This window comes from Pelophylax lessonae (assembly GCF_965119305.1).
Source record: "Pelophylax lessonae genome assembly, chromosome: 9".
Classification (NCBI taxonomy): domain Eukaryota; kingdom Metazoa; phylum Chordata; class Amphibia; order Anura; family Ranidae; genus Pelophylax; species Pelophylax lessonae.
In genome coordinates, this window is record NC_138776.1 from 229,039,530 (window position 1) to 229,067,469 (window position 27,940).

At 44.1% G+C, this 27,940-nt stretch overlaps 1 protein-coding gene across 2 annotated transcripts in view; it reads right to left on the reverse strand.

Annotated features, from left to right (window-relative positions):
- Positions 1-27,940, reverse strand: part of SLC43A3 (solute carrier family 43 member 3) — a 242,619-nt gene that overhangs the window by 193,084 nt on the left and 21,595 nt on the right. For both annotated transcript variants that reach the window (XM_082268265.1, XM_082268266.1), the window contains exon 2: positions 9,005-9,134. In XM_082268265.1, coding sequence (XP_082124391.1) covers positions 9,005-9,134 — 130 coding nt within the window. The remainder of the gene's footprint in view (positions 1-9,004; positions 9,135-27,940) is intronic.

Consider the following 27,940-nt stretch of genomic DNA (forward strand, 5'->3'; position numbering starts at 1 on the left):
GAGCGATTGGTGAGGTGGACGAGTCTGGCGGCAGCATTCATGATGGATTGAAGGGGGGATAGCCTGTGTAGAGGTAAGCCAATGAGAAGGGAATTGCAGTAGTCGAGGCGCGAGATGACCAGGGAGTGAACTAGGAGTTTTGTTGTGTCTTTGGTTAGAAAGGGGCGTATTTTGGAGATGTTGCGGAGGCTGAGGCGGCAAGATTTGGACAGCGATTGGATGTGGGGTTTGAAGGAGAGTTCAGAGTCCAGGACAACACCTAAGACCTTGGCATGTGGGGATGGGCTGATGGTAATGCCATTGATATTGACGGAGAAATCAGGGGAAGGGGCTTGCGGTGGAGGAAAAATTATAAGTTCGGTTTTGGATGGATTTATTTTGAGGAAGTGGTGAGACATCCAGACTGATATATCTGATAGTAAATTAGTGATGCGTGAGGAGACTGAGGGAGAGAGCGGAGGAGTGGATAGGTAGATTTGGGTATCGTCAGCGTAGAGGTGGTATTGGAAGCCGTGGGAGGCTATCAACTGACCTAGAGAGGAGGTGTAGATTGAAAATAGGAGGGGTCCAAGAACAGAGCCTTGGGGGACTCCAACAGAGAAGGGAAGAGGAGAGGAGGAAGTAGAATTGTAAGAAACGCTAAGTTTCTAGTACAGAAGTACAGAATAGTGTCCATTGGTTTTGGCTGTTAGCAGATCGTTTGTCAGCTTTAGGAGTGCAGTTTCAGTGGAGTGTTGAGGCCGAAATCCAGACTGAAGAGGATCAAGGAGGCTATTCTCGGCAAGGTGGTCGCACAGTCAGTTGTAGACTAGACGTTCGAGGAGTTTGGATGAAAAGGGGAGCAAGGAAATAGGGCGTAGGTTGTTCAGATCGGTTGGGTCCAGTGAGGGCTTTTTAAGTATGGAGCTGACTAGTGCATGTTTTAGAGAGTTGGGGAAGATGCCAGAAGAGAGGGAGAGATTGAAGATGTGGGTTAGAGAGTGTAGAATAGGGCCAGAAGGTGAACGTAGCATTTGCGAGGGAACAGGATCCAGAGGGCAGGTTGTTAAGTGGACGTTAGCAAGTAGTTTAGCAACCTCGGCTGTAGTGGTGGGGTTGAATGAGGGAAGTAATGATCACACTTGTGGGCGTGAAGCATAAGGCATGGAGGAAGGTATCTGAACAGCAACAATTTCCTTACGAATTGTGTCAATCTTCTGTTTGAAGTGGTTGGCAATCTCCTGGGCAGTGAGTGAGTCAGTGGGAGGGGGTAGTGGAGGACGGAGTAGAGAGTTAAAGGTAGCGAAGAGTTGCCGGGGGCGTGATGACAGGCTGTTAATGAGAGTGATAAAATAGGTCTGTTTGGCAGTGTGGAGACTGGAATTGTATTTTTGGAGGGCGGATTTATATTGGTTGAAATCCTTCTGAGACCGAGTCTTACGCCATAGGCGCTCAAGAGCACGGCTATGCTTTTTCAGACTTCTAGTGTTGTCGGTTTGCCAAGGTTGAAGGGGTCGGGGCCTGATTCGGTGTGTGGTGAGGGGGGCCAATGTGTCCAGGGAGGCTAAGAGTGAAGTGTTGTAGACAGAAGTGGCTAGGTTGGTGCAGGACAGGGGTGCAATATTGTCATAGAGGTGGCCGGTAGCAGAGTAGAGAAGAGAAGGGTTGAGATGGCGTAGGTTTCTGCGGGTAACTGTACGGTAGCTGGAGGGAGAGGAGGTGGAGTAGAGGGAGAGAGTGAAACTAATAAGGTAGTGATCAGAGAGAGGGAAAGGATTGTTGGAAAGGTTGTGCGGGGTGCATAGGTGGGAGACAACAAGGTCAAGGATATTGCCTTCAGAGTGAGTAGAAGCGTGTATCCATTGCTTTAGGTCAAAGGAGGAGGTTAGATTGACAAGTTTGGAAGTGGTAGGAGTGTTAGTATTAACAGGGATGTTGAAGTCGCCGAGAATGATTGTGGGGATTTCAGAAGAGAGAAAGTAGGGTAGCCAGGCGGAGAAGTCATCAAGAAAGGTTGATACTGGTCCAGGGGGGCGGTAGATCACAGCTATCCTTAGAGAGACAGGGGAGAAAAGACGAATGCAGTGTACCTCAAATGAGGAGAGTGACAGAGAGGGAGGCGGCTGAAGTACCTGAAAGGAGCTATGTGGGGCTAGAAGGATCCCGACACCCCCTCCCTTGCGTCCGTTGGATCTAGGGGAGTGAGTCCATAGAAGACCACCTTGGGATAGGGCAGCAGAAGACGCAGTGTCGGATTCGTGCAGCCAGGTTTCGGTGATGGCGAGTAGATTAAATGAGTTAGCGATGAAAAGGTCATGGAGAGAGGTGAGTTTAATTATAGTGAAAAAAGCCAGGGATGTATGCCACAAAATGTCACTACTGCATTTAAAATATCCAAATTATGGTGCTCTCTGTCCACCTTCAGAAAAATATGCTCACCGGATATGAGGGACCTTAAATCGTCCAAGATAGGCGGTGGCTGCTCAGCAGACTGTCAGCTCTTGAGAAAGGAACGCCGTGAGTGACGGCTAAGCAATCGTGATGTCTTCAGTAGCAGCCGATCCCAGCCCCTTTACAACGTGATCAGCTGTCAGCCAATGACAGCTGATCACGTGATGTAAACAGAGCCAGTAATCTGCTTTTTTTCCCCTCAAGCTAAAAGCATGAGGAGAAAAAAAAAAAGCTGATCATCGGCTTCTGTCAGAGGGACATCCCAAAGAAAGAGAGGCACTGCCGCCTCACCTGTGCCCACCAGTGCCACCTATCAGTGCAAATCAGTGCTGCCAATCAGTATCACCTACCAGTATCTATCAGTGCCCATAAGTGCCATCCATCAGTGCTCATCAGTGCCACCTACCAGTGCCTTTCAGTGTCACCTATCAGTGCCCTTCAGTGCTGCCCATCAGTGAAACTCATCAGTGCCACCCATCAGGTCCACCTATCATCGCACCTGTTAGTGCCAACTAACTATAGAACTGTTAGTTTAACTTTTATAGTTGGGAAGATTCTGGAGAGTTTAATAAAAGATCACATATTGTAGATGAGTTCTTGCTGGAAAAAAATATTTTAAGCAACAGACAGAGATTCATGAAAGACAGAGGTTTTCTTTTTTTGAAGAGGTAAGTAAAACCTTGGATGGGGGGGGGGGGGGGCGTGGTTTGGTTGAGCACGGAGATGGCCGCTTGAACACACCGCTCCTGCATGCCGAGGACCACAATCAGCATTTCGCCCTCAAACATCATGGGTAAGGAGACTAGAAGTGCCTCTACACCCTGCTCTTCAACTGAGACTGGGTCACAGCTCAGCCGGAACATCCCTGAGCTGTTCCGGACGCAGCTGATCGAAGGCCACACGACTTCACAGGCCTCAGGCTCCATCTCCCTGAGCAGCAAGGCAGGCTCAAGGAGAACTGAGGAGACAGCGCTCCCAACCGCTTCAACCCCTGAGCCTTTTAGACCTACAGATGGTGGCATTAGACATTAAAATCACCCTCACAGCCACGATAACTGACCACAAATCTGATATACAGGCGGTGGCTCAGCGGATGTTGGCCGTGGAATAGACTACCCATACCCAAACGGCTGCCATTCGCCAGGTCCAGAGGACCTATAATGCCCAGTAGTGATGGACGAACATCGGCCGGGGCGGTTCGCGAATGTTAGCCGCAAACTTTCTCAAATGTCCGCGAACCGCAAGATCGCGGTGGGCCCTATTGACTTTAATTGGAGGCGAATTTTAAAAAGCTTTAGGTCATATTTGCAGCCACAAAAGACGTACTAGCTGTGCACAAATAGTCCCACCACATGGACAATGTCATAACAGAAGTATTCCAATTGGAAAAGTTGCCCTAAAAATTATTATTATTATTTTTTTACAGCAATAAAATTATTTTTTTTTCCTAAATCAGCCACAACTGACAGCAGCCGGTAAATACATGTCAAATACATATTGGGTCCATTCACACATCTGTAAAATGGGTCCGCATCCATTCCACAATTTGGCGGAACCTTTACAGACCCATTGATTTTCAATTCCAGTCTGAAAAATTAGGCATTCACAGGATAAAGAAGTAAGTGTCGGCCATTTCAGGCCTCAAAAATTAGCCCACATGCATTTACCTGACAGCTAAGAATGTAGTATTCTGTGGCTGAAGGTACATTAGGCATTCACAGGATAAATAAATAAGTGTCGGCCATGAAAGGCCCCAAAAATTAGCCCACATGGGTTTACCTGACAGCTAAGAATGTAGTATTCTGTGGCTGAAGGTACATTAGGCATTGACAGGATAAATAAGTAAGTGTCATCTGTGACAGCTGCAGGGCACTAATGAGGAAATCTGCTGGGCCTGTATCCCTTTAGATGTGTTCCTATTGGGGTTATCTCACCAAAAATTACATTTTTGTTGCAAGGGATGCCAGAAATCTGACTTGTATCTTATGCAGACTTCTGGGAAAATTGGTGAAGCACAAGCAGGAAATTATGTTTCTGGGGTGTGGTCAGTATACATTCTGTATACAGAACAGCTCCAGGTAGCCATATTGCAATGCATTTTCAGAAAATTACAACAGCTGCAAGTTGAAAAGGAAAGGTCATTTTTAATAACATTCATTTACAATATGATTTGTGTCGCAATTGTATAAGCTGTATTGTTTTTTCTTTATTTGCTATTTTTTTGTTGCCGACCACCCGCGGCTTTTTACTGCATCAGGGTGGCTCTCCAGCACGAATCGGCATAGACCTACGTCGGTGGCGCGCCTACAGCTAGGGGGCATTTGACAGCGGGTAAGCTTATGCACGGGTCAGGCTGCTCCGATTGCCTCCTGACACTCGCGATGGTTCCCCGTTGAGAGAAAAGAATGGTCAGCTGTTGTAAACACAGCTGACCGTTCTTCTCCCTGGAATAATCACAGAGCCCCTGTGATCCTTCTATATAGGATCACAGGTCTCTATGATCATTTCACCAGCCACGCCCCCCCCCCCCCCACATTTAGAATCACTCCCCTAGGCTCACATTTAACCCCTTGATCACCCACAATGTTAACCCCTTCCCTGCCAGTGTCGTTATTACAGTAACAGTGCATATTTTTAGCACTGATTACTGTAGAAATGTCACTGGTCCCCCCAAAAGTGTCAAAAATGTCAGTTAGGGGTCTGATCTGTCCGCCGCAATGTTGCAGTCCTGCTAAAAATCGCAGATCGCCGCCATTACTAGTAAAAAAAAACAAAAAACAATAAAAATGACATAAATCCTTCCCGTAGTTAATAGACCTTTTGCGCAAACCAATCAAAATACGCTTATTGCAATTTTTTACCATGAATATGTAGCAGAAAACAAATTGGCCTAAAATGTTAAAACATTTAGATTTTTAATTTTTTTTTTTTGAGAATGTTATATAGCAGAATGTGAAAATTATTGTTTTTTTTTTTTTTTTTTTTTTCAGAATTGTCGCTCTTTTTTTGTTTATAGCTCAAAAAATAAAAATCACACAGGTGATCAAATACCACCAAAAGGAAACTCTATTTGTGGGAAAAAAGAACATCAACTTTATTTGGGTACAGCATCGCAAGACCACGCAACTGTCCGTTAAAATAAAGCAGTGCCGAATAACAAAATATGGGCTGGTCATTAAGGGGGAAAATCTTCTGGTCCAGAAGTGGTTAAAAGATCATACAGTTTTCCCTTTGGTCCGCTCTGTTGCTGCCGCTGTTGCCAATGCCTTCTGGCACCCTCTTTTTCTTCTTCGCTTTGCAGAAAAAAAGTCTTCCTTACGTTTCTGTTTTTGACCCTCTTCTACCTGCTCATTAATTGTCCTGCCACTGCGCTTTAATTTCTACTGCTGGAAAACACCTGCCTTGTGATTCCCATTTTGGTCCTAGACTAGTTTAGCTGCAAAAGTACTGTCCTGCTGCTGGTCAGTTTTTTCACAACTATGTGTGTATTGGTGTGAGTCTTGCGCTGTCTGGAGGATGTGTGCGTGTGGAACCCCTAATGGCACTTTTCCACTGCAAGTACCGGCTCGGCTCTACTCGGCCCTGCTTGTCCCTGCTTGGCCCTTTTTGCTTTTCCACTGCTGGTACCGCATGGTACGGTGTTGGAACGGTTCGGTACGGTACGGTATGGTTTGCTTTTCCACTAAAGTAGTACTAAAGTTAAGTGGGTGGGATAAAAACAGGGTGGGTGGGATTCTCTGACCAATCAGTGGCTAGTAGTGACTGCATGCAAAGGATTGTGGGATATGGTACCGGTTATGGTACCTGTTGGAACCACAATCGAGTAGGTACTGTTTTTTCAGAGCCGTACCGTTCAGTTCCATGCAGTGGAAAAGCGCCGCCGTACCGTACCAAACCGTTCCTACACTATACCATGCGGTACCAGCAGTGGAAAAGCACAAAAGCGAGCTGAACCGTTCGGTTCCATGCAGTGGAAAAGCACCATTAGTGCTGCATATACCAATTCTGTAAACCATACAGCATCGAATATAAGTGAAGGGGGGAGGGATATCGCGCTTCAGGGGAGTAGTATATGTCAATATTAGATATTAAATAAATAAATTAACTCAAAACACTGTTAAATCAATATTCAATAATATGTGATGGTGTTTAAATCAAGTAAAATCAGCATTTGCGCCTGTTTTTGATTATTCAAATCTATCCTGCCACTGGCCAATTTAATTGCTTTAACTATTTTAAATAATGCAGTACGGTGCTATGTAAAAATAAAAGCTCACAACTTTGCCACCAAATTGTGTCATTGGTCAGTTTTTACCAAGCTATACTTGAGGCATTAGGCTCCACTTTTTTTGAAGACGAAACCTTCTGGTGGCTTTTCTTTCTACTACTTGATAAAACACATATGTTACTGCTAAATCTACCTAAAAAAATTGTTTTTTTTTTAACAGATATGATTGAAATAATAATAGATTTGGCTGCTACTTTTTCCTATAAGTGAATTGTAAAAATTTAAAAAAATCAAATTCCCCACTCAAGTTCCACTGACAAAATTATCTGTCACTGAGGCTGTTTCTTAAATATCATGCTGTTCCATAACATCATGTATAGCTTCACAGCAATATTTACGCATGTCCTTTTACAGTACGCAAGCATGTGGTTTTTCATGTTAAGTGCACCACTTAGTATTTATCACTTTTCAAAGACTTTATAATCCTGCTCCTGACAACGTTTCAATGGCAGAAGGTCAGCACTATTTTGTTCAGGCAACATTCAGGGTCGGCATATGTGTCTTTGACTAAGCTGTTAGCCCATAAATGATAAAATTATATAAATCCTAATATGTACTATATAGCTGTCAAGTACTTGATTGTGTCCACACTAGGGATGATCGAACTTTTCAAAAGTTCGGCTCGACCAGAACACCAGAACTTCCAAAAAGTTTGTCCCGGATTTCAGATCCCCATTGAAATCAATGGGACCCGAACTTCGGTAATCAAAAAAAACTATTTTGAAGCTCTAAAACCCAATAAATGCCCCTAAAAAGTGCCTAGGGTTCTGGGTCATGCCCCAGAGACTATTAATCACACAAAAAAATGTCTTAAAAATTGTCATTTTTTAATAGAGAGACAATTATTGAAAAAATTATTGAAAAAAAATGAGATTTTTTGATTTTGGATTTAGTGTCTGGGGGGTCTAAAAAGTGTACCTGTGAAGTTTCAGCTCTGTAGCATGTCCAGAACCAGAAGAAAAAAAGATTGTTTCTATTAGGTCACTTATAGAACAGGGATATGGCTCCGCTATTTTTACACCTTGCCAGTTTTGTAGCAAGCGTTTTTTTGGGCATTTTTTATGCCTGTTAATTATTTCATTAGCGCAAGCATAGTCTTCTGCTCTTTTCACACCTATATATGTGTAGGTGTATATATACATAGATGTGTGTGTATATATACCCCTATACACAAGTTCAGATGTCATGCCTGACTCCAAACATGTCCTCAAAAAAGCCCTATAAACGCCTGCAGCAAAAAGCAGGCTGACCGGAGAGAAGCCATATCGCTGCTCTGTAAGTCACATAAGAGAAAACAATCTTTTCTCTATAGCGGTCACCCTGAAATGGAAGGGTTTGGTCACCCTGCCATAGCAGTCAGTGTCAGTTCACCCTACACTACACTACGGTCACCCTGGCACTTAACACTTTCCCTACAGAAACTGGATTTTTGAAGCTAACTAAAGTGGAAAATAGCACCCTAACTACACTAGATATCCCTTTCCTCACACTAGAAATTACTAAATGCCTTTTGAAGCAGAAGTAACAGAACTGCTTCCACTCTCTTCCACGTCCCTGTATTAAAATGCTAGGAATTTGGCAGGGCTATCTTATATACTGGGGGGCGTATTCACTAATGATTGGCCTCTGGACCCCCTAGTGACTCCAATCACATTCCTAGCATTCTCCTGCTCCCTAAATTGGCTTTTACTAATGGTTCTGGTCCAATCATGGGCTTTTAAAGCCCATTTCCTGTCCCATTGCATTTTGGTCGGTTCTGGTTGCCGAATTCTGAACTTTTTTAGCAAAAAGTTCTAAATTCGGCCGAACCTCGAACAATCAATGTTCGGGTCGAACCGATGGTCGACCCGAACCGTTCGATCATCACAAGTCCACACATGCCTCACATGCACTAGAGACTCAAGTGGCAACAGGAACATATTGCCCTAGTGCCTCTAGGAAAGGTCTCGCAGACCTGACTGCAATTAACAATGGCCTGTTGCTCCTATGCATAGACCACAGAACACCACTGGCTAAAAAATATTTTCTGATAGTGGTAATAGGCTACATTATGAAGCTCTTAGAGTACAATTTTCCTTTTAATATTGGGATGAGGCTGTGTACAGAGCTAAAATCTCATTTTAAATCATGAACAATTTACATAGGGCTACACCTAGCTGTTCTGGTACTTTTGGCCTGGGCCTGTGTGACCTGTTCAAAAATCAATGTCTGAAAACTTGCATGCGTAGCTGGTTTTTATGAGACAAACTTTAACAAAAAAAAAACAATATTAAATTGTATTCTTACATGCAGATAAACCTTGCCACCATGGTTCCATACCGGTCAAAAACATAGCCAGATGGAAGGGTCAATAAATTGTTCAAGAAAGCAGCCACTGTGAATATAAGAGCAAAACGATCATCCTGAGGAAGACAGCCTGAAAAGAAAAAAGAAAAAGGTAAATTTTGCTGCCTGGAGAAAACTTTTTGTTTTTTTTTTATTTTATTATGTCTTAAAAGTAAATCATTATGGCATTGGGGTCAATTTTGTTTTTTAATTTACAACTGTAACAAAGATCATTGTAACTGAAATGTGCATGTGTAAGATTCTGGTACCTCTGGTACCCTTATTTTCCACTTTTCTTTCAAATATGCGTCCCACCTTTCTAATTAGGTGGTACGCATACACCTTTAAGACGGATGACGTCATCGCCGAGCGCCACAGAGCAACTATTTCAACCGCCGGCGTTCTCTCTCACATCGTTCGTTCTAACCGCATGGTTAGTTCGTTCAAGCCGTCAGCAAAGCAGCCATACTTGATGTCACTCGCTCCTGTATCTCGCTACCTGAACTAGTTTCATTACTGATCCCGTATCTCGCTACCGGATCACTCTTGGCTTACTGCTTTCACTCTCAACCTGCCGTGTGTCCACATGCTTACAAGCTTGCCTCGCTACCGAAACCTCCAGCTATTCTCTTTTACTTGGAAAAAGACCGGAACCTCGCTACCGATCCCTGTATCTCGCTAATGGATCACTCCCTTACTACTGGACCCTGCTACTACTAACTTTACTAGTGATAAGTACCCCACAGGGGAATCCTCTATAACCTTACTTACACTATCTACCTCTGCACATAAGGACTGTTACTATCTATGCATACTAATTCTATCATCTGCACTGTTACATAGATTGCTAGCTCTTGAGTCTACTACCATCTATCCTTGCACTGGGTTAGTCTATCCTGTATTTGTCATCTGCTGTCCTTACCACCTGTTACCATACTCGATTACTAACCTATCTGCATTCTACCTAATACAATCTATACTCTCCTGAACATTTCTATCAAGTGCTTGCCATCTCTGTCACTGTTCACACCTGTCCCTTCAGCACATCATCTTCATACTGATATACATCCTATCACTCCAGGAACATCTTATTGAGTGTGTATATCTGTATGCTGAAGCTGACAGGCCCACAGTGATGAGTCTGGAGAGTTGGATCTGGTTATTCAACACATTTCTACATGACTACTGAGTGGAGATTCTGCAGCTGCAAATCCAGCCTACTACAAAAACGCAGGAGCGTTACAGCATGTTTACTATGCATTATCATAGTTTATCTTTATTGCAAGAAGTTCCCTTTTTCTGCCACAAGATGGAGCTTTGTGAACTTGAATTCATCATCAGTTAAGAGGATTGCATTTTGGGAGTTGTAGTCCCAGCCAGTTGGAAACTCCATGACTAAACAGACAAAAAATACTTCAAAGTCCAGCATGCTGGTGTAGTGGAGGGGTTGAATAAAGTAGAGAACCTGGGAAGCCAGAGAAGAGTCTGGGAAAGGAGACTGGTGTGTAAAGAAGAGCAGGCCATGTCTGGCAGAGAGACAGGGAGAAATATACAGTAGAAGATTGCGCCTCACAGAAGAGACAGTGTTTGTCAGTTGTGGAGAACTGGTAAAGCTGCTGCTATCTGCCAAGACAAGTCTATATCCATCTCACTGTGTTCAGGAGCCAGAGATCATCCTGAGGCCTAGTACTGGAGCCGCCGGTGACCCAGACCTGCTGATTTTTGCTGTGACGCTGCTGAATCTAAAGGCTGTTGCGGCATCACTGCGGTAGTGCTGTCTGAATACTACAGAAATACATCTGAATCGTGTCATCTTAAAGGGGGCCCCTGTTCATCACCGAAGGAGACCTGCTTCTACAAATACTGTGCTGTTGGCGTGTGGAATATTAATCATTTGTGTCACACTGACTGACTGTAGTGAAAAGTATTGTAAAACAAACTGCTGTATCCCTCTTAACCACTTGCCGACCGCCGCCCGACTATATACGGTGGCGGTCAGCCCCTCCCAGGCAAAGTGATGTACCGGAACATCACTAGCCTGGGAGCCAATAGGGAGCAAGCACGCGCCGCCGGAGGCACGCTCCCACCCCCGCTCATACCCTAAGAAGCCCGTGCGTGTGACCGACGGACCCGATGTCCGTCGGTCACTCGCGATCGTCAGGTTGAGAAGGAGAAAGGCAGGCGGCTAATGTAAACAAAGCCGTCTGTCATTCTTCCCTGTGTAAAAGCACAGATCATACAGTCCTGATATGTAGGACCGTTGATCTGTGCTGTTACACACACAGCCACATCCAATCACAGTTAGAAGCACGCCCCTAGGGACACACTTAACCCCTCCCTCTCCAATAAAGTTAACCCCTCCCCTCCCAGTGTCATTTTTACAGTAACAGTGCAACAAGCATATTTTGATTGGTTTGCGCAAAAGTTATTGCGTTTACTAACTAAGGGAAAGATTTTTGTCATTTTTGTTGTTTTTTTTTTTAACGAGTAATGGCGGCGATCTGCGATTTTTTTTGCGGGACTGCGACATTGCGGCGGACAGATCGGACCCTTGACTGACATTTTTGACACTTTTGGGGGTACCAGTGACATTACTACAGTAATCAGTGCTATACATATGCACTGTTACTGTAAAAATGACACTGGCAGGGAAGGGGTTAACTTTATTGGAGAAGGAGGGGTTAAGTGTGTCCCTAGGGGCGTCTTTCTAACTGTGCAGGGATGTGGCTTTTCATGTAACAGCAGAGATCTATGATCCTACATAGCAGGACCGTATGATCTCTGCTGTTACACAGGGAAGAATGACAGACGGCTTTGTTTACATTAGCCGCCTGCCTTTCTCCCTCTGTAACTGATGATCACGAGTGATCGGCCGACATCTGGTCCGCCGGTCACTCGCGTGGAGGTGTCCGTGAACGAGCGGGGGCAGGAGTGTGCCCCCGGCGGCGCGCACTCTCCCCCTATTGGCTCACAGGCGAGTGACATACCGGTACGTCACTTTGCCTGCACGGGGCTGACCGCCGCAGTATATGTACTTGCGGCGGTCGGCAAGCGGTTAAGGTCTCGAGTCTCATTTCAGGGTGACCCTGAGTCATTTACCAAACGTTAGATTTAAATAGGCATGGTACCCTGTGGTGGCTACAAGGCACTTTTATATATCATGTGCCACATCCTAGATCATTGGAAGAGGAAATATTGGAAAATAATGGACTTTAATGGCACGTAATATAAAAATAAACAATTTATTGCATTAAAAACATGTGTGATTTCTTCCATAAATATACCAAAGGTAACATATACATGTATATAGTTACATAGTTAGTGAGGTTGAAAAAAGACATCCGTCCATCCAGTTCAACCTTTGATGTGTGTGTGTGTTTGCTGTTAACCATACATTGTATATCCCTGTATGTTGTGATCTTTAAGGTGCCCATCTAACAGTTTTTTAAACTATCGATGCTCCCTGCTGATATAGTTACATAGTTAGTGAGGTTGAAAAAAGACATCCGTCCATCCAGTTCAACCTATGAAACCTATATACCAAACATTGTCAATTTGTGTTTATTGACGGGTATACCCAAGGTGTCAGATGTACAGAGGTCTTTGTAGTGATCAAGGTAACAACAGAAGACCCAATTCATTCAGCGGCTCTTGCAAGGGGTAGCGTTACATGTGGAGGCTCATCCAGGATATTCTCTGCTCTGTCAGTTAGACCCAAAGACAACGAGCCAGCCAAAGACAATCAACATGGATGTTGCTGCTGCAGCTCAGTGGTGTGAGGAGGAAAATGGCTGTCTGGGGCTAAGTGTGGTGGCAGAGATCCCCAGGACTGCATGGACAGAAGTGCGAATCCAACAAGCGGTGTAAACTTTAGCCCCTGGGAGGAAGGTGTCGGTATTGGATCTGAAGATGAGTCAGGACCCTTCCTCGTGTGCTACTGGAGTGGAGGAGGGGAATCCCTGCCTGCTTTCAAGGGCCTAACATCTAACTAACTGACAGCATTGAAGCTTGTTTATTCTAGTTGAGGGGTTCAGAAGTAAGTCAAGAAGGCTGAAGCCAAGAAGGCGTAAGTCACACTATCCCAGTCAATGAAATGCCCATGTTTACAACCTCAATTACTCTGGGGGCCAAGTTTTTCACTGCTCTGGTTAATTTCATGACTAAAGGCCCGTACACACGTACCGATTGTCGGCCGAAAATGTTCGGCCACCGAACGATCGGCCGATTTTCGGCTTGTTAGTATGATGCTTCCGACAGCCGACAGCGCACTTTCGGCCGAAAAGAATCTGTCTTGCAAGCATGAAAATTTTTGTATGCCGACACCAGAACGGCCGATTGTTCGCCAGTCAGTACAGAATTCGGCCGACAGACAGCAGATTTGCAAGACTGGGCATGCTCAGAAAAGGAAAAACACAGGGAAAGTTAACCATTACATGACATCACTTCTGCAGTCGGCTGTAGTCGGTGGACAAAATTCTTGTGCAGTCTTTTGCACTTTTCAACAGACACCGACAGCCCTGGACAAAAGACGGCTGATCGTTCGGCCGACGATCGGTACGTGTGTACGGGGCTTAAGTCTAATCAGACCAATGTCATCCACTCCCGGGGGGCTGGTGATAGAAGGCTGAGACTCTTTTCGGGGTCACAGCCAGTGTCAAAAGGGGAGAAAAGTATGAGACTTGGATGGAGAAGGCTCTGCAGGCTCTCAAGGAATGGGATTTTCCTGAAGCCCAGAAGAAACAGCGAATCACCGAGAGCATAAGGGGAGCTGCTGCTGAGGCCATTAGAAATCTTAAATTCAGCCAAAGACCTGCACTGCCTATGACTATCTTATTATGTTGCAAGAAGAGTCTAATCGAAGCAAAAAAGGCTTCTGATCTAATTTATCAATTCGAGCACACCTTTTAACACCAAGAGGAACCATTGTCCAAGTACATCAGAAGGCTAAACAAGATATTGTATCAAATAGTATTTAGGAAGGAGATGGATCTACAGCTCTAGACCAAGCCAGAATAAAACAGATCCTGAGAGGCGCTCTACACTCCAATCCAATATGGATCTAGTTAAAAACCTCTGAACTATGCCAGTCCTTAACAAACCCAAAGCTTGTTAGGATTGTGAGGGAAGAGGAAGCTCTGTTGGAAAAGAAAGACCTGAGCTCCTGCATCAGAACAAAATAAACACCCAGAAAAGAGAAAGCTCTTACATGCTCTACCCAAGCAGGAGGGGACCCTCCGGAGGATGGGGATGAGACAGATGCTGGGTGGTCCAAGAGAACTACACTCCAAACCTCATCCACTACAGCAATGCCTGATATATATATATTTAGCTCAAGTAATGCAGGCACAGCTTGAGATGCACAAAACAGTTATGCAGGTAGTGGAGAACTAGGCAAACTTGCAGAAGTCTCTCTCAGATGTCCAAAAGGCAATGGTGGATTTAGCCGCAGGAAAGAAAGTATCTGAAGAAGTAAGGTCTACTTCAACCTCATCTACCTCATCCACTTACACCTCATCTAGGATAAGATGCTATGAATGCGAAGAAGTGGGTCATTTCAAAGAACAATATCCCAATTTTTTATTTTTTTTTTAAGCCCGTGGTGTGTGAACACACTCAAAAGACTTACACCCGGTGCATAAAAAGTGCACACACGCAAACGTGAAGAACACAAAAACTGCACAGGGTGTGCGAATGGTCTGGCCTCCGAAGAGGTTGGACCTATACCTTGATCCCCCGGGGCGCAAGACTCCTGACAGGGACTGAGGTACTTCCAAATGGTTTGCCTGGCTGAAACCTGGCAAACCCCGTTCTCTAGGGGGACTGTCGAAACAGCCCACCCAAGTACTAGGTGGGGCTCCCCCGAAGGGAGACCCCATGAGAGAGGGCGAACCAAGCCAGAAGGCCATGTCCACCCCCTCCCAAGACGTTCAAGGTAGGCCTGAAGACCCACACCGTACATGTTGTGCAGGAAGTAAAGAGTGATAGTGAAGTGACACACGCCAAATAAAACACACACAAACAAAAAGGTGGGGGAGGGGAAGTGGAGAAAGTGCAAGGTGCCAATGTGCAATACAAAGGCAGGTCTTTCGGCCTGAATAAAAAATTCCTCTGGTCTAAGCCAAAAGGCCTGTCCCAAGAGGCAGGTGAGAAAAAGGTGTGTATGGTGCAGTGACCAAGGTGCCGAAAAACTCAAGGCGAGCTGCCCCTCACCAGTGAGAATTAAGGCACCCCTGGGCTGCCACCCCAGGGGCACTTACACCACTGGCTTTTTCGGTCTCGGCCCCCGGCCAGACCCAGTGTAGCCCATCCTACCAGGAGGCATCAGAACTTTAGACAGCTTAGGGAGAACCTGCTTTCAACTGGGGACAAGCCTTTTGCAAGGCCATATTCAATCCAGGAGGAAAGGCTCTCCCACCATCATCCGCCATTCCTTACCAACCACATCCAGGAGCAGTACTAACCAGTCGGACAAGCTGGCTTTCTCGATCCTTTCAAACTGGTAGGGGCGGACCCATTCAAATCAGAAGGCAGCGGACCCATCCGGCTTTCTCTGACAGTGCCTACTTCCTGGTCCTCCAGTTACGCCCAGAGCGCCCCGGTTCATTTCAGCCCCTGCCGATACTAACCATCAAGGTCCATACCAACCAATAAGAACAGATACTACACTTGATCTTAGCCAAAAGGCCGAGAAGTGATATCCCAATAGGGAGAATGAGGCCCAGCTTACAGCAGAAGTTGTGAAAGTGTTAAAGAAGCTGTTGATGCTCACTCTTTCTGCAGATTTTAAACAGCTGATTGAGAATTAGAAGTTTGTCAAGTGATCTTCATATCCCACCATAAATTTCAGTAACATTAAGGTGATGAGTTAATCATTAGATTATCAAGCCAAGTCCCATATAACAACAAATCTTCCTTTACACTCCTCCCTTCTCCCATCCTTCTTACCCCCTCTTCTTTTTTCTCCATTTCTGACTTTTCTCTTCAATTTCTTACTTTTCTTCCTTCATTTGGCCTCTCTGGCCTTCAACTGAGACAGGCCCTATGTCTGCGGTCCCTGTCTCACTTGATTTGGGGCATTAGTTTTTGATGCCCTCATTGAGTTTCTTTATCTTAACTCAGTTGTCAAATTTGATGCACTTTTTTATCCGCACTATTCTGTATGCAAATATGGTGCACCGTTGTAGTATTTGTACTTGTTGTACAGTTTTGTAAAAGTTTGATATACTGTCAACTAAAATACTGTACTTGTTTATTTTGGCTAATCAATAAAGCTTTTATTGGAAAAAAAAAAAAAAAGAAGCTGTTCCTCGGGAAGCAGGAGGGAAGCTTCAGGGGGCCGCAGTGAAGGAGCTTTTGAAAAGGGGGGTTTTTTGGTTCCTCAGGCCAGAAAGAAGGTGGGATTTTGTAGGCAGGTAGTAAATTATATCAATTTTATTTAATATTTATACATAGTAGAAACAAAAAGAGGAAAAAACACAATAATGATTGTACTGATGGTATGATACAAAGTCATATATGTGGTTTTGACAGTCAACTCAAAGCCATGTTACTTAAGAATCGCAGTGGTGATTCCCGGTTGTGGAACTGGGTATTCCGACGCGTTTCGGCATTTATAGCCTTTGTCAAGGAAATATCACCAACAAACTCTATAAGTGAAAAAGGTGAAGAAATACAAAAAATTAGTGACTTATTGTGCACAATTAATAAATAATTAGATAACATTGTTTTTTCTGGTTGTGTACCTATATTTCAGAGACTGTTGTTCCCACCATGGAAGTGGGAGGGTTTGTGGATCCAAGGCCCCCAGGTTTACTACTGGATCCAAAAATTTGGGCGTATTGAGTCTGCAGAAATGATAATAAGTGTTTAGGGCGGGCAGAAATTGCCGTGTCCCTCATTTGGGTAAATAAGAGAAATTTAATTACCTCAGATATCTCATGTGATACACCCTTGAAGGAGGGATAAAAAATCCTGGAGTGTATAAAAATACCAGCTCTGGCTGCTGTAGAGCGGTTATAAAACCATCCGATGTAACCTGGAGAGGTGGATGTGGATAGATTACATGAGGTGCAGGTTCTGAGGAATTTGTATAAGAATATAATGTAAGAAGACTTACGTATGTAGGGAATTTTATAGAGACACTTGTTATCCTCCAATGACCCTAGCGATGGAAGCCTGTGACCCTATGGTAAAAGAAGGTAAGGTTTGTATGGGGAATTTATGTGCCCAATGAACCTCTTAATGTACAAAAGATTCTTAACTGCTTACTTCTCATGGGAAACCCTGGAGAAGAGAGAGGGGTAGTTGGATCCCTGGTTTCTCTTTTGGATGGGGTGTCCTTAAAATTTTTATCTGTGGGCAAAGTAGTAAATTTAGTGCTTGTAAAAAAGGCTTGCTATAAGGTGCATCCACCAGTAGATGGCGCTAGGCCATGACTTACTATTGCGAGTGGTCGGAAGGGCTTCCTGTCCAAGGTGGTGGTGGAGGCTGGTGTCCTGGCTTTCAGCGGATCCTACGTCCCGATGTGCACTCCAAGCCTGTCGGAGCGGAGTGACATCAACTGGATCCCCGGCGTCCTTTTTATGCGCATCGCGCATGCGCAGTAGCGCGCTGCGCGATGCTGATGGAAGACGTCGCGCGCAGCCTGTCAGTACCGTGGCGCGGCTAGGCATAGAAGGAAGCCGCCGACACGGATATCGGGGTTAGCGAGTCCCTGCAATTTGCAGGGAAGCCTGCTGGGGCCTGGATGTTGGTGCTAACTCCTTTATGTAGCCCCCCTTCGGGGGCTTTCCGTGCCGGGTGCAAACCTTGGATGGGCTAATGGATACAGACCTCCCTGTGGGTTCAAGTCCCGAAATACTTAGGACACAATCACATTTCAAAAACATTTTAAATACATGATTTGGGATTATTAATGAATGGTTTCATAGTCAACTGAATACAGTAATTATTTATATAAGGAGAACTCTCCTGATTAAACAGCAGTCTGACAATCACAAATGGGGGAGAGAGCCATGAACGGAAAAAAGGGGGACTCCGATGTTAACCATAAAGGCAGGGGTATATACGATTGGCCCTTGGCCTATAGGATGCAGGGAAATGGAAAGGATGAATGGATAAAAATTGAATATGAGAGGGGGGCAGGGTTTCAGTCGGTTTTACCCGATGAGAAACCCTCCAAGAAAGGCCGGTAACTTTCGTTCTCATTGAGTCCGGGAAAGGAGGTGGCTTTTAAACGTTTGATCCAACGCATTTCCCTCTGCAGTAGGATCTTATTCCAATCACCCCCTCGGTGGGGGATATGGATTCTATCCAATACTGAAAAAGTTACTTGTGGCATTTTGTTGCCATGTGTTTGGGTCATATGTCTCCCAAGAGGGAGGTGAAAGTTACCCATGGACATGGTTTGTATGTGTTTATTGACACGACGACCAAACTCCTGCCGTGTCTTGCCTATGTAAAAGGCTCCACACTGGCAGTTCATCATGTATACCACCCCCTTGGTTCGACAGTTCGCGAAATGTCTAGGCTCAAAAATTTCGCCATTGGGAAGTATTTTAGAGATGCTTTTCGGGATCACCTGGCATTGCATGCAGTTTCCGCATGGGAAAGTGCCTTTTTGTTTGCATGGGTCCTTTTTGTAAGAGTCTTTAAATTCACTGTGTACTAGTGAATTGTGGATGGAGCCTGCTTTCCTATAAGTGATGAGCGGTTTGGGTGATACTAGAGTTTTGAGTTGGTCATCTTCAGTCAGTATGGACCAGTTGTTTTCAAGTATTTTTCTCACTTGTTGGTGTTGATTGGAGAAGGTAAGTATTACCCTTGTTTCGTCTGTATTTGGTTGTTGAGGTTTTTTCTGTTTGTATAGAAGGTCCTGGCGGTCCAGGACTCTCACTCTGTTGAATGCACGTTTAAGGCAAGATTTTGTATAGCCTCTTTCTAATAGGCGTGCTGTGAGGGCGTCTGCAGCTCTTTGAAAATCCTCGTGATGGGTACTATTACGCTTGATGCGTAGAAATTGACTACAGGGGATAGACTGTTTGAGGGATGTTGGATGAAAGCTCTCGGAATGCAATATGGTGTTGCCGGCTGTTGTTTTTCTGAATAATTTAGTATGGAGTTTGCCAGATGAGTCTTTTGTTATGGTGGTGTCTAAGAAGGTAACCTCTTCGGTGCTGTATGAGCTTGTAAAGTATAGGTTGTAGGTGTTGGTATTCATCTTCCTTATGCATTCCTCTATAAGGGTTTCAGGGCCGTTCCAGACAATGAACAAATCGTCTATGTATCTCTGCCATAGAAGTATATATTTGCAGAGATGTGCGTTTGCTTCTGATGCTAGGAACTCTTGTTCCCAAACGCCGAGATGTAGGTTTGCGTACGATGGGGCACAGCTTGTCCCCATCGCAACGCCGCAGATCTGTAAATAATAAGAACCGTCAAAAGAAAAATAATTATGGGTAAGTATGAATTCCAGCATGTTGATGATAAAGTTGTTGAAAGGAATGTCGTGGAGGCTTTCTTGGCAGAGAAAGACAAAGACAAAGGGGGCAATGTCGTAGTGATGGACAAAGAACAGTATAAAACAATGTGCCACAGGATACTAAACAACACAGCCTGCTACAAAAAAATCTCACCTATCCTAATTCAAAGATACAATGAAGAATTTTATCTCAAAGCAGACAGAGCCGTAAACGATGGAATAATTTCCAAAACTTTGTGGGAATTCATCCGCATACCCCACCCACGCACACCAATGCTGTACGCACTGCCTAAAGTACATAAAAACTTGGAGGACCCCCCCGGCAGACCAATCGTGTCCGGGAACGGCAATATTACTGAGGCAATAAGCCAAGTAATTGACACATACTTAAAGCCGCACGTTCAGAGTCTTTCATCATATGTAAAGGACACGATTCACTTCCTACAAATACTGGAAGGGATGGAGGTCCCCACAAATGCACATCTCCTAACAATAGACGCTGAATCCCTATACAATAACATTCCGCACAACAAAGGTCTGGCTGCAGTACAACAAGTTCTCTGCCAAGAAAGCCTCCACGACATTCCTTTCAACAACTTTATCATCAACATGCTGGAATTCATACTTACCCATAATTATTTTTCATTTGACGGTTCTTATTATTTACAGATCTGCGGCGTTGCGATGGGGACAAGCTGTGCCCCATCGTACGCAAACCTATATCTCGGCGTTTGGGAACAAGAGTTCCTAGCATCAGAAGCAAACGCACATCTCTGCAAATATATACTTCTATGGCAGAGATACATAGACGATTTGTTCATTGTCTGGAACGGCCCTGAAACCCTTATAGAGGAATGCATAAGGAAGATGAATACCAACACCTACAACCTATACTTTACAAGCTCATACAGCACCGAAGAGGTTACCTTCTTAGACACCACCATAACAAAAGACTCATCTGGCAAACTCCATACTAAATTATTCAGAAAAACAACAGCCGGCAACACCATATTGCATTCCGAGAGCTTTCATCCAACATCCCTCAAACAGTCTATCCCCTGTAGTCAATTTCTACGCATCAAGCGTAATAGTACCCATCACGAGGATTTTCAAAGAGCTGCAGACGCCCTCACAGCACGCCTATTAGAAAGAGGCTATACAAAATCTTGCCTTAAACGTGCATTCAACAGAGTGAGAGTCCTGGACCGCCAGGACCTTCTATACAAACAGAAAAAACCTCAACAACCAAATACAGACGAAACAAGGGTAATACTTACCTTCTCCAATCAACACCAACAAGTGAGAAAAATACTTGAAAACAACTGGTCCATACTGACTGAAGATGACCAACTCAAAACTCTAGTATCACCCAAACCGCTCATCACTTATAGGAAAGCAGGCTCCATCCACAATTCACTAGTACACAGTGAATTTAAAGACTCTTACAAAAAGGACCCATGCAAACAAAAAGGCACTTTCCCATGCGGAAACTGCATGCAATGCCAGGTGATCCCGAAAAGCATCTCTAAAATACTTCCCAATGGCGAAATTTTTGAGCCTAGACATTTCGCGAACTGTCGAACCAAGGGGGTGGTATACATGATGAACTGCCAGTGTGGAGCCTTTTACATAGGCAAGACACGGCAGGAGTTTGGTCGTCGTGTCAATAAACACATACAAACCATGTCCATGGGTAACTTTCACCTCCCTCTTGGGAGACATATGACCCAAACACATGGCAACAAAATGCCACAAGTAACTTTTTCAGTATTGGATAGAATCCATATCCCCCACCGAGGGGGTGATTGGAATAAGATCCTACTGCAGAGGGAAATGCGTTGGATCAAACGTTTAAAAGCCACCTCCTTTCCCGGACTCAATGAGAACGAAAGTTACCGGCCTTTCTTGGAGGGTTTCTCATCGGGTAAAACCGACTGAAACCCTGTCCCCCTCTCATATTCAATTTTTATCCATTCATCCTTTCCATTTCCCTGCATCCTATAGGCCAAGGGCCAATCGTATATACCCCTGCCTTTATGGTTAACATCGGAGTCCCCCTTTTTTCCGTTCATGGCTCTCTCCCCCATTTGTGATTGTCAGACTGCTGTTTAATCAGGAGAGTTCTCCTTATATAAATAATTACTGTATTCAGTTGACTATGAAACCATTCATTAATAATCCCAAATCATGTATTTAAAATGTTTTTGAAATGTGATTGTGTCCTAAGTATTTCGGGACTTGAACCCACAGGGAGGTCTGTATCCATTAGCCCATCCAAGGTTTGCACCCGGCACGGAAAGCCCCCGGAGGGGGGCTACATACAGGAGTTAGCACCAACATCCAGGCCCCAGCAGGCTTCCCTGCAAATTGCAGGGACTCGCTAACCCCGATATCCGTGTCGGCGGCTTCCTTCTATGCCTAGCCGCACCACGGTACTGACAGGCTGCGCGCGCAGCCTCCGGCACGCACGCGCAGCGTGCGGCCGAGGTCCGTGACGTCTTCCATCAGCATCGCGCAGCGCGCTACTGCGCATGCGCGATGCGCATAAAAAGGACGCCGGGGATCCTGTTGATGTCACTCCGCTCCGACAGGCTTGGAGTGCACATCGGGACGTAGGATCCGCTGAAAGCCAGGACACCAGCCTCCACCACCACCTTGGACAGGAAGCCCTTCCGACCACTCGCAATAGTAAGTCATGGCCTAGCGCCATCTACTGGTGGATGCACCTTATAGCAAGCCTTTTTTACAAGCACTAAATTTACTACTTTGCCCACAGATAAAAATTTTAAGGACACCCCATCCAAAAGAGAAACCAGGGATCCAACTACCCCTCTCTCTTCTCCAGGGTTTCCCATGAGAAGTAAGCAGTTAAGAATCTTTTGTACATTAAGAGGTTCATTGGGCACATAAATTCCCCATACAAACCTTACCTTCTTTTACCATAGGGTCACAGGCTTCCATCGCTAGGGTCATTGGAGGATAACAAGTGTCTCTATAAAATTCCCTACATACGTAAGTCTTCTTACATTATATTCTTATACAAATTCCTCAGAACCTGCACCTCATGTAATCTATCCACATCCACCTCTCCAGGTTACATCGGATGGTTTTATAACCGCTCTACAGCAGCCAGAGCTGGTATTTTTATACACTCCAGGATTTTTTATCCCTCCTTCAAGGGTGTATCACATGAGATATCTGAGGTAATTAAATTTCTCTTATTTACCCAAATGAGGGACACTGCAATTTCTGCCCGCCCTAAACACTTATTATCATTTCTGCAGACCCAATACGCCCAAATTTTTGGATCCAGTAGTAAACCTGGGGGCCTTGGATCCACAAACCCTCCCACTTCCATGGTGGGAACAACAGTCTCTGAAATATAGGTACACAACCAGAAAAAACAATGTTATCTAATTATTTATTAATTGTGCACAATAAGTCACTAATTTTTTGTATTTCTTCACCTTTTTCACTTATAGAGTTTGTTGGTGATATTTCCTTGACAAAGGCTATAAATGCCGAAACGCGTCGGAATACCCAGTTCCACAACCGGGAATCACCACTGCGATTCTTAAGTAACATGGCTTTGAGTTGACTGTCAAAACCACATATATGACTTTGTATCATACCATCAGTACAATCATTATTGTGTTTTTTCCTCTTTTTGTTTCTACTATGTATAAATATTAAATAAAATTGATATAATTTACTACCTGCCTACAAAATCCCACCTTCTTTCTGGCCTGAGGAACCAAAAAACCCCCCTTTTCAAATGTAACCTAGGGATGATGGCAAATATAACTTCATTTTTTATATCTCTTGCAAAACTACTCCCGCAGTGAAGGAGCTAACTGAGTACCCACTGTCTGAAAGCTCAAAGACTAGAGAATTTCAAACATTAGAGTTGGCAATTGAGAAGCCAGTCCCAGATTGCCTGCTGGGGATGCAGCCAAATTCTTGCAAAATGCCCTCAAGTGAACAGACACGGGAGGTCGATGCACACCATTCTGCTGGGCTCAAGAAAAGGCAGAGACAAATATGAGGCAAGAAAAATGTGCGGGTGCAGACTACAGAGCCCGTCTCCATCAAACTGCCTGAACGATTAGTGGGCCCCTTGCCAGTAATATCTATTCAAGTTGAAGGAATATATAAGAAATCTCTGTTAGATACGGGCGCCCAAGTGACACTACTGTATCGAGAATAAATACCTGAAGCGTATACTGCTCCAAAAGCTAGAAGAACTAGGGATTTGGGGAATTGGGACACAGAAGCTCCCTTATGATGGATACATCCCCGTGAAGCTGACCTTCAATCTGAGACCTCTGACACTCTAGCAATTCAGGCTCAACTGGTAGTGACAGCGGTAAACCATGCATGAGACAGGAACAGGCAGGAACAATCCAACCAGGTTTTTCCTGCACTTTTAATCAACAAAGCAGCAAACAAACATGCAAGAGAGATGATTAGTACAGCAAGTCTATAGCAAAAAACAAACAAAATATCCATTTGTCAGAGCAACAACAATATCCAGTCAGATCTTTACTAAAGCCAGCCATAGACGATTGAAATCTCAGTCGGTTGAGCAGAGACCAGTCGAGATTTGAGCCATGTATTAGCAGACTGATTTTACCCAAGTTGATCCATCAATCAACTTGGGTACAAGCAGCAAGTTGGTTTTTTAGGATGTGATTATTGCCAGTGGCAATAGCTCCGCGGGAGGGAATTCCCCCATCAAAACAGTATACAAAAAGGAGGGCAATGGGGGAATATAGGTTTGGATTATACAGTAGGTCTCATCCCTAGTAAACGAGAAAGGAAGAAAAGAAGGGTGGGACTATAACGACCTACAGGTACAAGTCAAATAGATGTAAGGTGAAGTATTAAAGATTTTTATTTTTTATTAAATACTCATTAAAATATCAAAAAAACATAATGGTGTGATGGCAAAATGACATAAAGAAATTGGTATTAAATTGATTGTAGACACAACAAACTGGCAAAAGGCATATATAAAACATGGCGTGATATGAGCTACAGTGGCTCACAAGTGAGTATATGCAAAACAAGGCGAAACCCAACGCATTTCGGAATGATATTCCTTCTTCAGGGGTATCAGATGTCTTGTAATCACATTATCAAAGCCAATGAAAAATCTAACAATCAAGATTTTAAAAGCAGAGGACGGGATAATTGGCAGCAGCGAAGAGAAGGTGAACAAGGGAAGGTGGTCCCAGAGTTCCCGTCGCAAAACAGTCTCCCCAACAAGAGACCCCAAAGCAAAGCCAGCATATGGAGGTACAAAAAGGTGTACTCCCAATTGTTGGACCTGGAGTTTAAGCTGTGGAAGTGTTTGGGTGAGGCCACAGTCTGGCCACCCTGGTCTACAAGTCCACATGCTATATACCAATGTCATTATAAAAGGGCTAGAAAGCCCCACAAGAAGAGGCTGTGCTATGGATGTTTTGAACCTCTGTGGATAGTGAACTGACAAATTATTTTTCTGTGTAACAACAATTGGAATATTTAGCTATTAGACTGGGAGTGTGATTGAAGGATCGATCGCAAGAAGGATCAGTCGATCGATCACAGGAAGGATCCTTCGCAGGAAGGATAGGTCGGTTGATTACAGGAGGGAATCATTCGGTCAATCGCAGGAAGGATGAAAGTAAGGAAGGATCAGTCAATCAATCACAGGAAGGATCGGTCGATTGATTGCAGGAAGGATTAGTCGATCAATTACAGGAACGATCCATCGATCAATTGCAGGAAGGATCAATCGATCACAGGAAGCACAGGTCCATCAAAAGACAGGTCAAAGCATTAATCGAAGGTAGGATAGATGGAACACAGGAAGGATACATCAGTCAATCGCAGGAAGGATCAGTCAGTCGATCGCAGGAACGTCGCTCGATCAACAGCGAGAAGGATTAAAAAAAGAAAAGGATTGGTTGATCAATCAATAGAAGGATTTGTCGTAAGATGGATCGGTCGGTTCGATTGCAGGAAGGATCGGTCAGTCGATTGTTCATCCCTTGTTAAAGCAATAAAGTTGATCAAAAAAAGTTAGAGACAGTGTAAAAAATATTTGAATAAAATAAATAATAAAAATAATAATAAAAATATTTAAAGCACCCCTTCCTCTGGTGCTTATGTGTAAATGTGAATGCATACAGTATCTCACAAAAGTGAGTACACCCCTCACATTTTGTAAATATTTTATTATATCTTTTCATGTGACAACACTGAAGAAATTACACTTTGCTACAATGTAAAGTAGTGAGTGTACAGCTTGTATAACAGTGTAAATTTTCTGTCCCCTCAAAATAACTCAACACACAGTGAGTACACCCCTAAGTGAAAATATCCAAATTGGGCCCAATAAGCCATTATGGGCCCAAGCATTCCCTCCCCAGTGTCATGTGATTCGTTAGTGTTACAAGGTCTCAGGTGTGAATGGGGAGCAGGTGTGTTAAATTTGGTGTTATCACAATCATTCTCTCATACTGGTCACTGGAAGTTCAACATGGCACCTCATGGCAAAGAACTCTCTGAGAATCCTGAAAAAAAAAAATTGTTGTTCTATATAAAGATGGCCTAGGCTATAGGAAGATTGCCAAGACCCTGAAACTGAGCTGCAGCATGGTGGCCAAGACCATACAGCGGTTTAACAGGACAGGTTCCACTCAGAACAGGCTTTAATTATCCTGATATAGACTGGGCAGAAGAAACCGCACAATCAGCCAAGGCTCGGCAGTTCCTAAATGTTTTGCAGGACAATTTCATGGGTCAGATGGTGAATGCACCGACAAGAAACAATGCGGTACTTGACCTACTGATTACCAACAATACAGACCTGCTCACGGATATAGAAATACGGGACAACTTAGGAAACAGTGACCATAGGTCAATAAGTTTTAGTATTAATTACAGTTATAGTTAACACAAGGGTAATATAAGGACACTGAATTTCAAAAGAGCCAATTTCCCAAAACTGCGCTCTCTGCTAGAAAATATCAAATGGGATAGAACCCTGGGAACAAAGAACACGGAGGAAAAATGGGAGTGCTTCAAGAGCATACTTAACAGGGGGATTGGCCAGTGCATTCCAAAGGGAAATAAATTTAAAAGAGCAAAACTAAACCCTGGGTGGCTAAACTCCAACATAAAAATGTATATTAGTGCTAAAGAAAAGGCCTTCAAAAAATACAAGACTGAGGGGTCATTGGCAGCATTTAAGCATTACAAAGAGTGTAATAAGAAATGTAAAAACAAAATCAGGGCGGCTAAAATAGAACACGAGAGACATATAGCGGAGGAGAGTAAAAAGAACCCCAAGAAGTTCTTTAAGTATATAAACAGTAGGAAAGCGAGGCCAGAACACATTGGCCCCATAAAAGATGATAAAGGAAATATGGCCACTGAGGACAGAGAAAAGGCGGAAGTGTTAAATAATTTCTTCTCTTCAGTCTTCACAAAAGAATCAGGGGGCTACACTAACCCAGCTTGTAAGGCCGAACTAAATAATACACCCCAGGAAGTGCCGCCATGGCTAACAGAAGATAGACTTAGAGCTAAACTAGAGAAACTTAACATAAATAAATCCCTGGGACCGGATGGCTTGCACCCGAGGGTTCTTAATGAGCTCAGCCAGGTGATTGCCAGACCATTATTCTTGATCTTTAAGGATAGTTTACAAACGGGTATGGTGCCAGCGGATTGGAAAAAAGCCAACGTGGTACCAATATTTAAAAAGGGGCCGAGATATATCCCGGGTAACTATAGGCCGGTCAGCCTAACTTCAGTAGTATGCAAAATTTTGGAGGGAATGTTAAGGGACCACATACAAGACTTTAGTAATGAAAATGATATTATTAGTATTAATCAGCATGGATTCATGAAAAATCGTTCGTGCCAAACCAATCTATTAACCTTCTACGATGAAGTGAGCTGCCACCTAGATAAAGGTAAGCCTGTGGATGTGGTGTATCTGGACTTTGCAAAGGCCTTTGACACCGTTCCCCACAAACGCTTACTGTACAAACTAAGGAAGGTAGGTATGGACCATAAGGTGAGTACCTGGATAGAGAACTGGCTCCAGGGGAGAGTCCAGAGGGTGGTGATTAATGGGGAGTACTCAGATTGGGCGGGGGTGGAAAGTGGGGTCCCCCAGGGTTCTGTCCTGGGACCAATCCTGTTTAATTTATTCATAAATGATCTAGAGGAGGGGATATCTAGTACCATCTCAGTATTTGCAGACGATACTAAACTAAGCATGCCAATATCTTCTATGCAGGATGTGGAAACCTTACAAGCGGACCTGAACAAAATAACGGGGTGGGCAACTACATGGCAGATGAGATTTAATGTTGAAAAATGTAAAGTAATGCACTTGGGGGCCAGAAACCAGAAAGCAA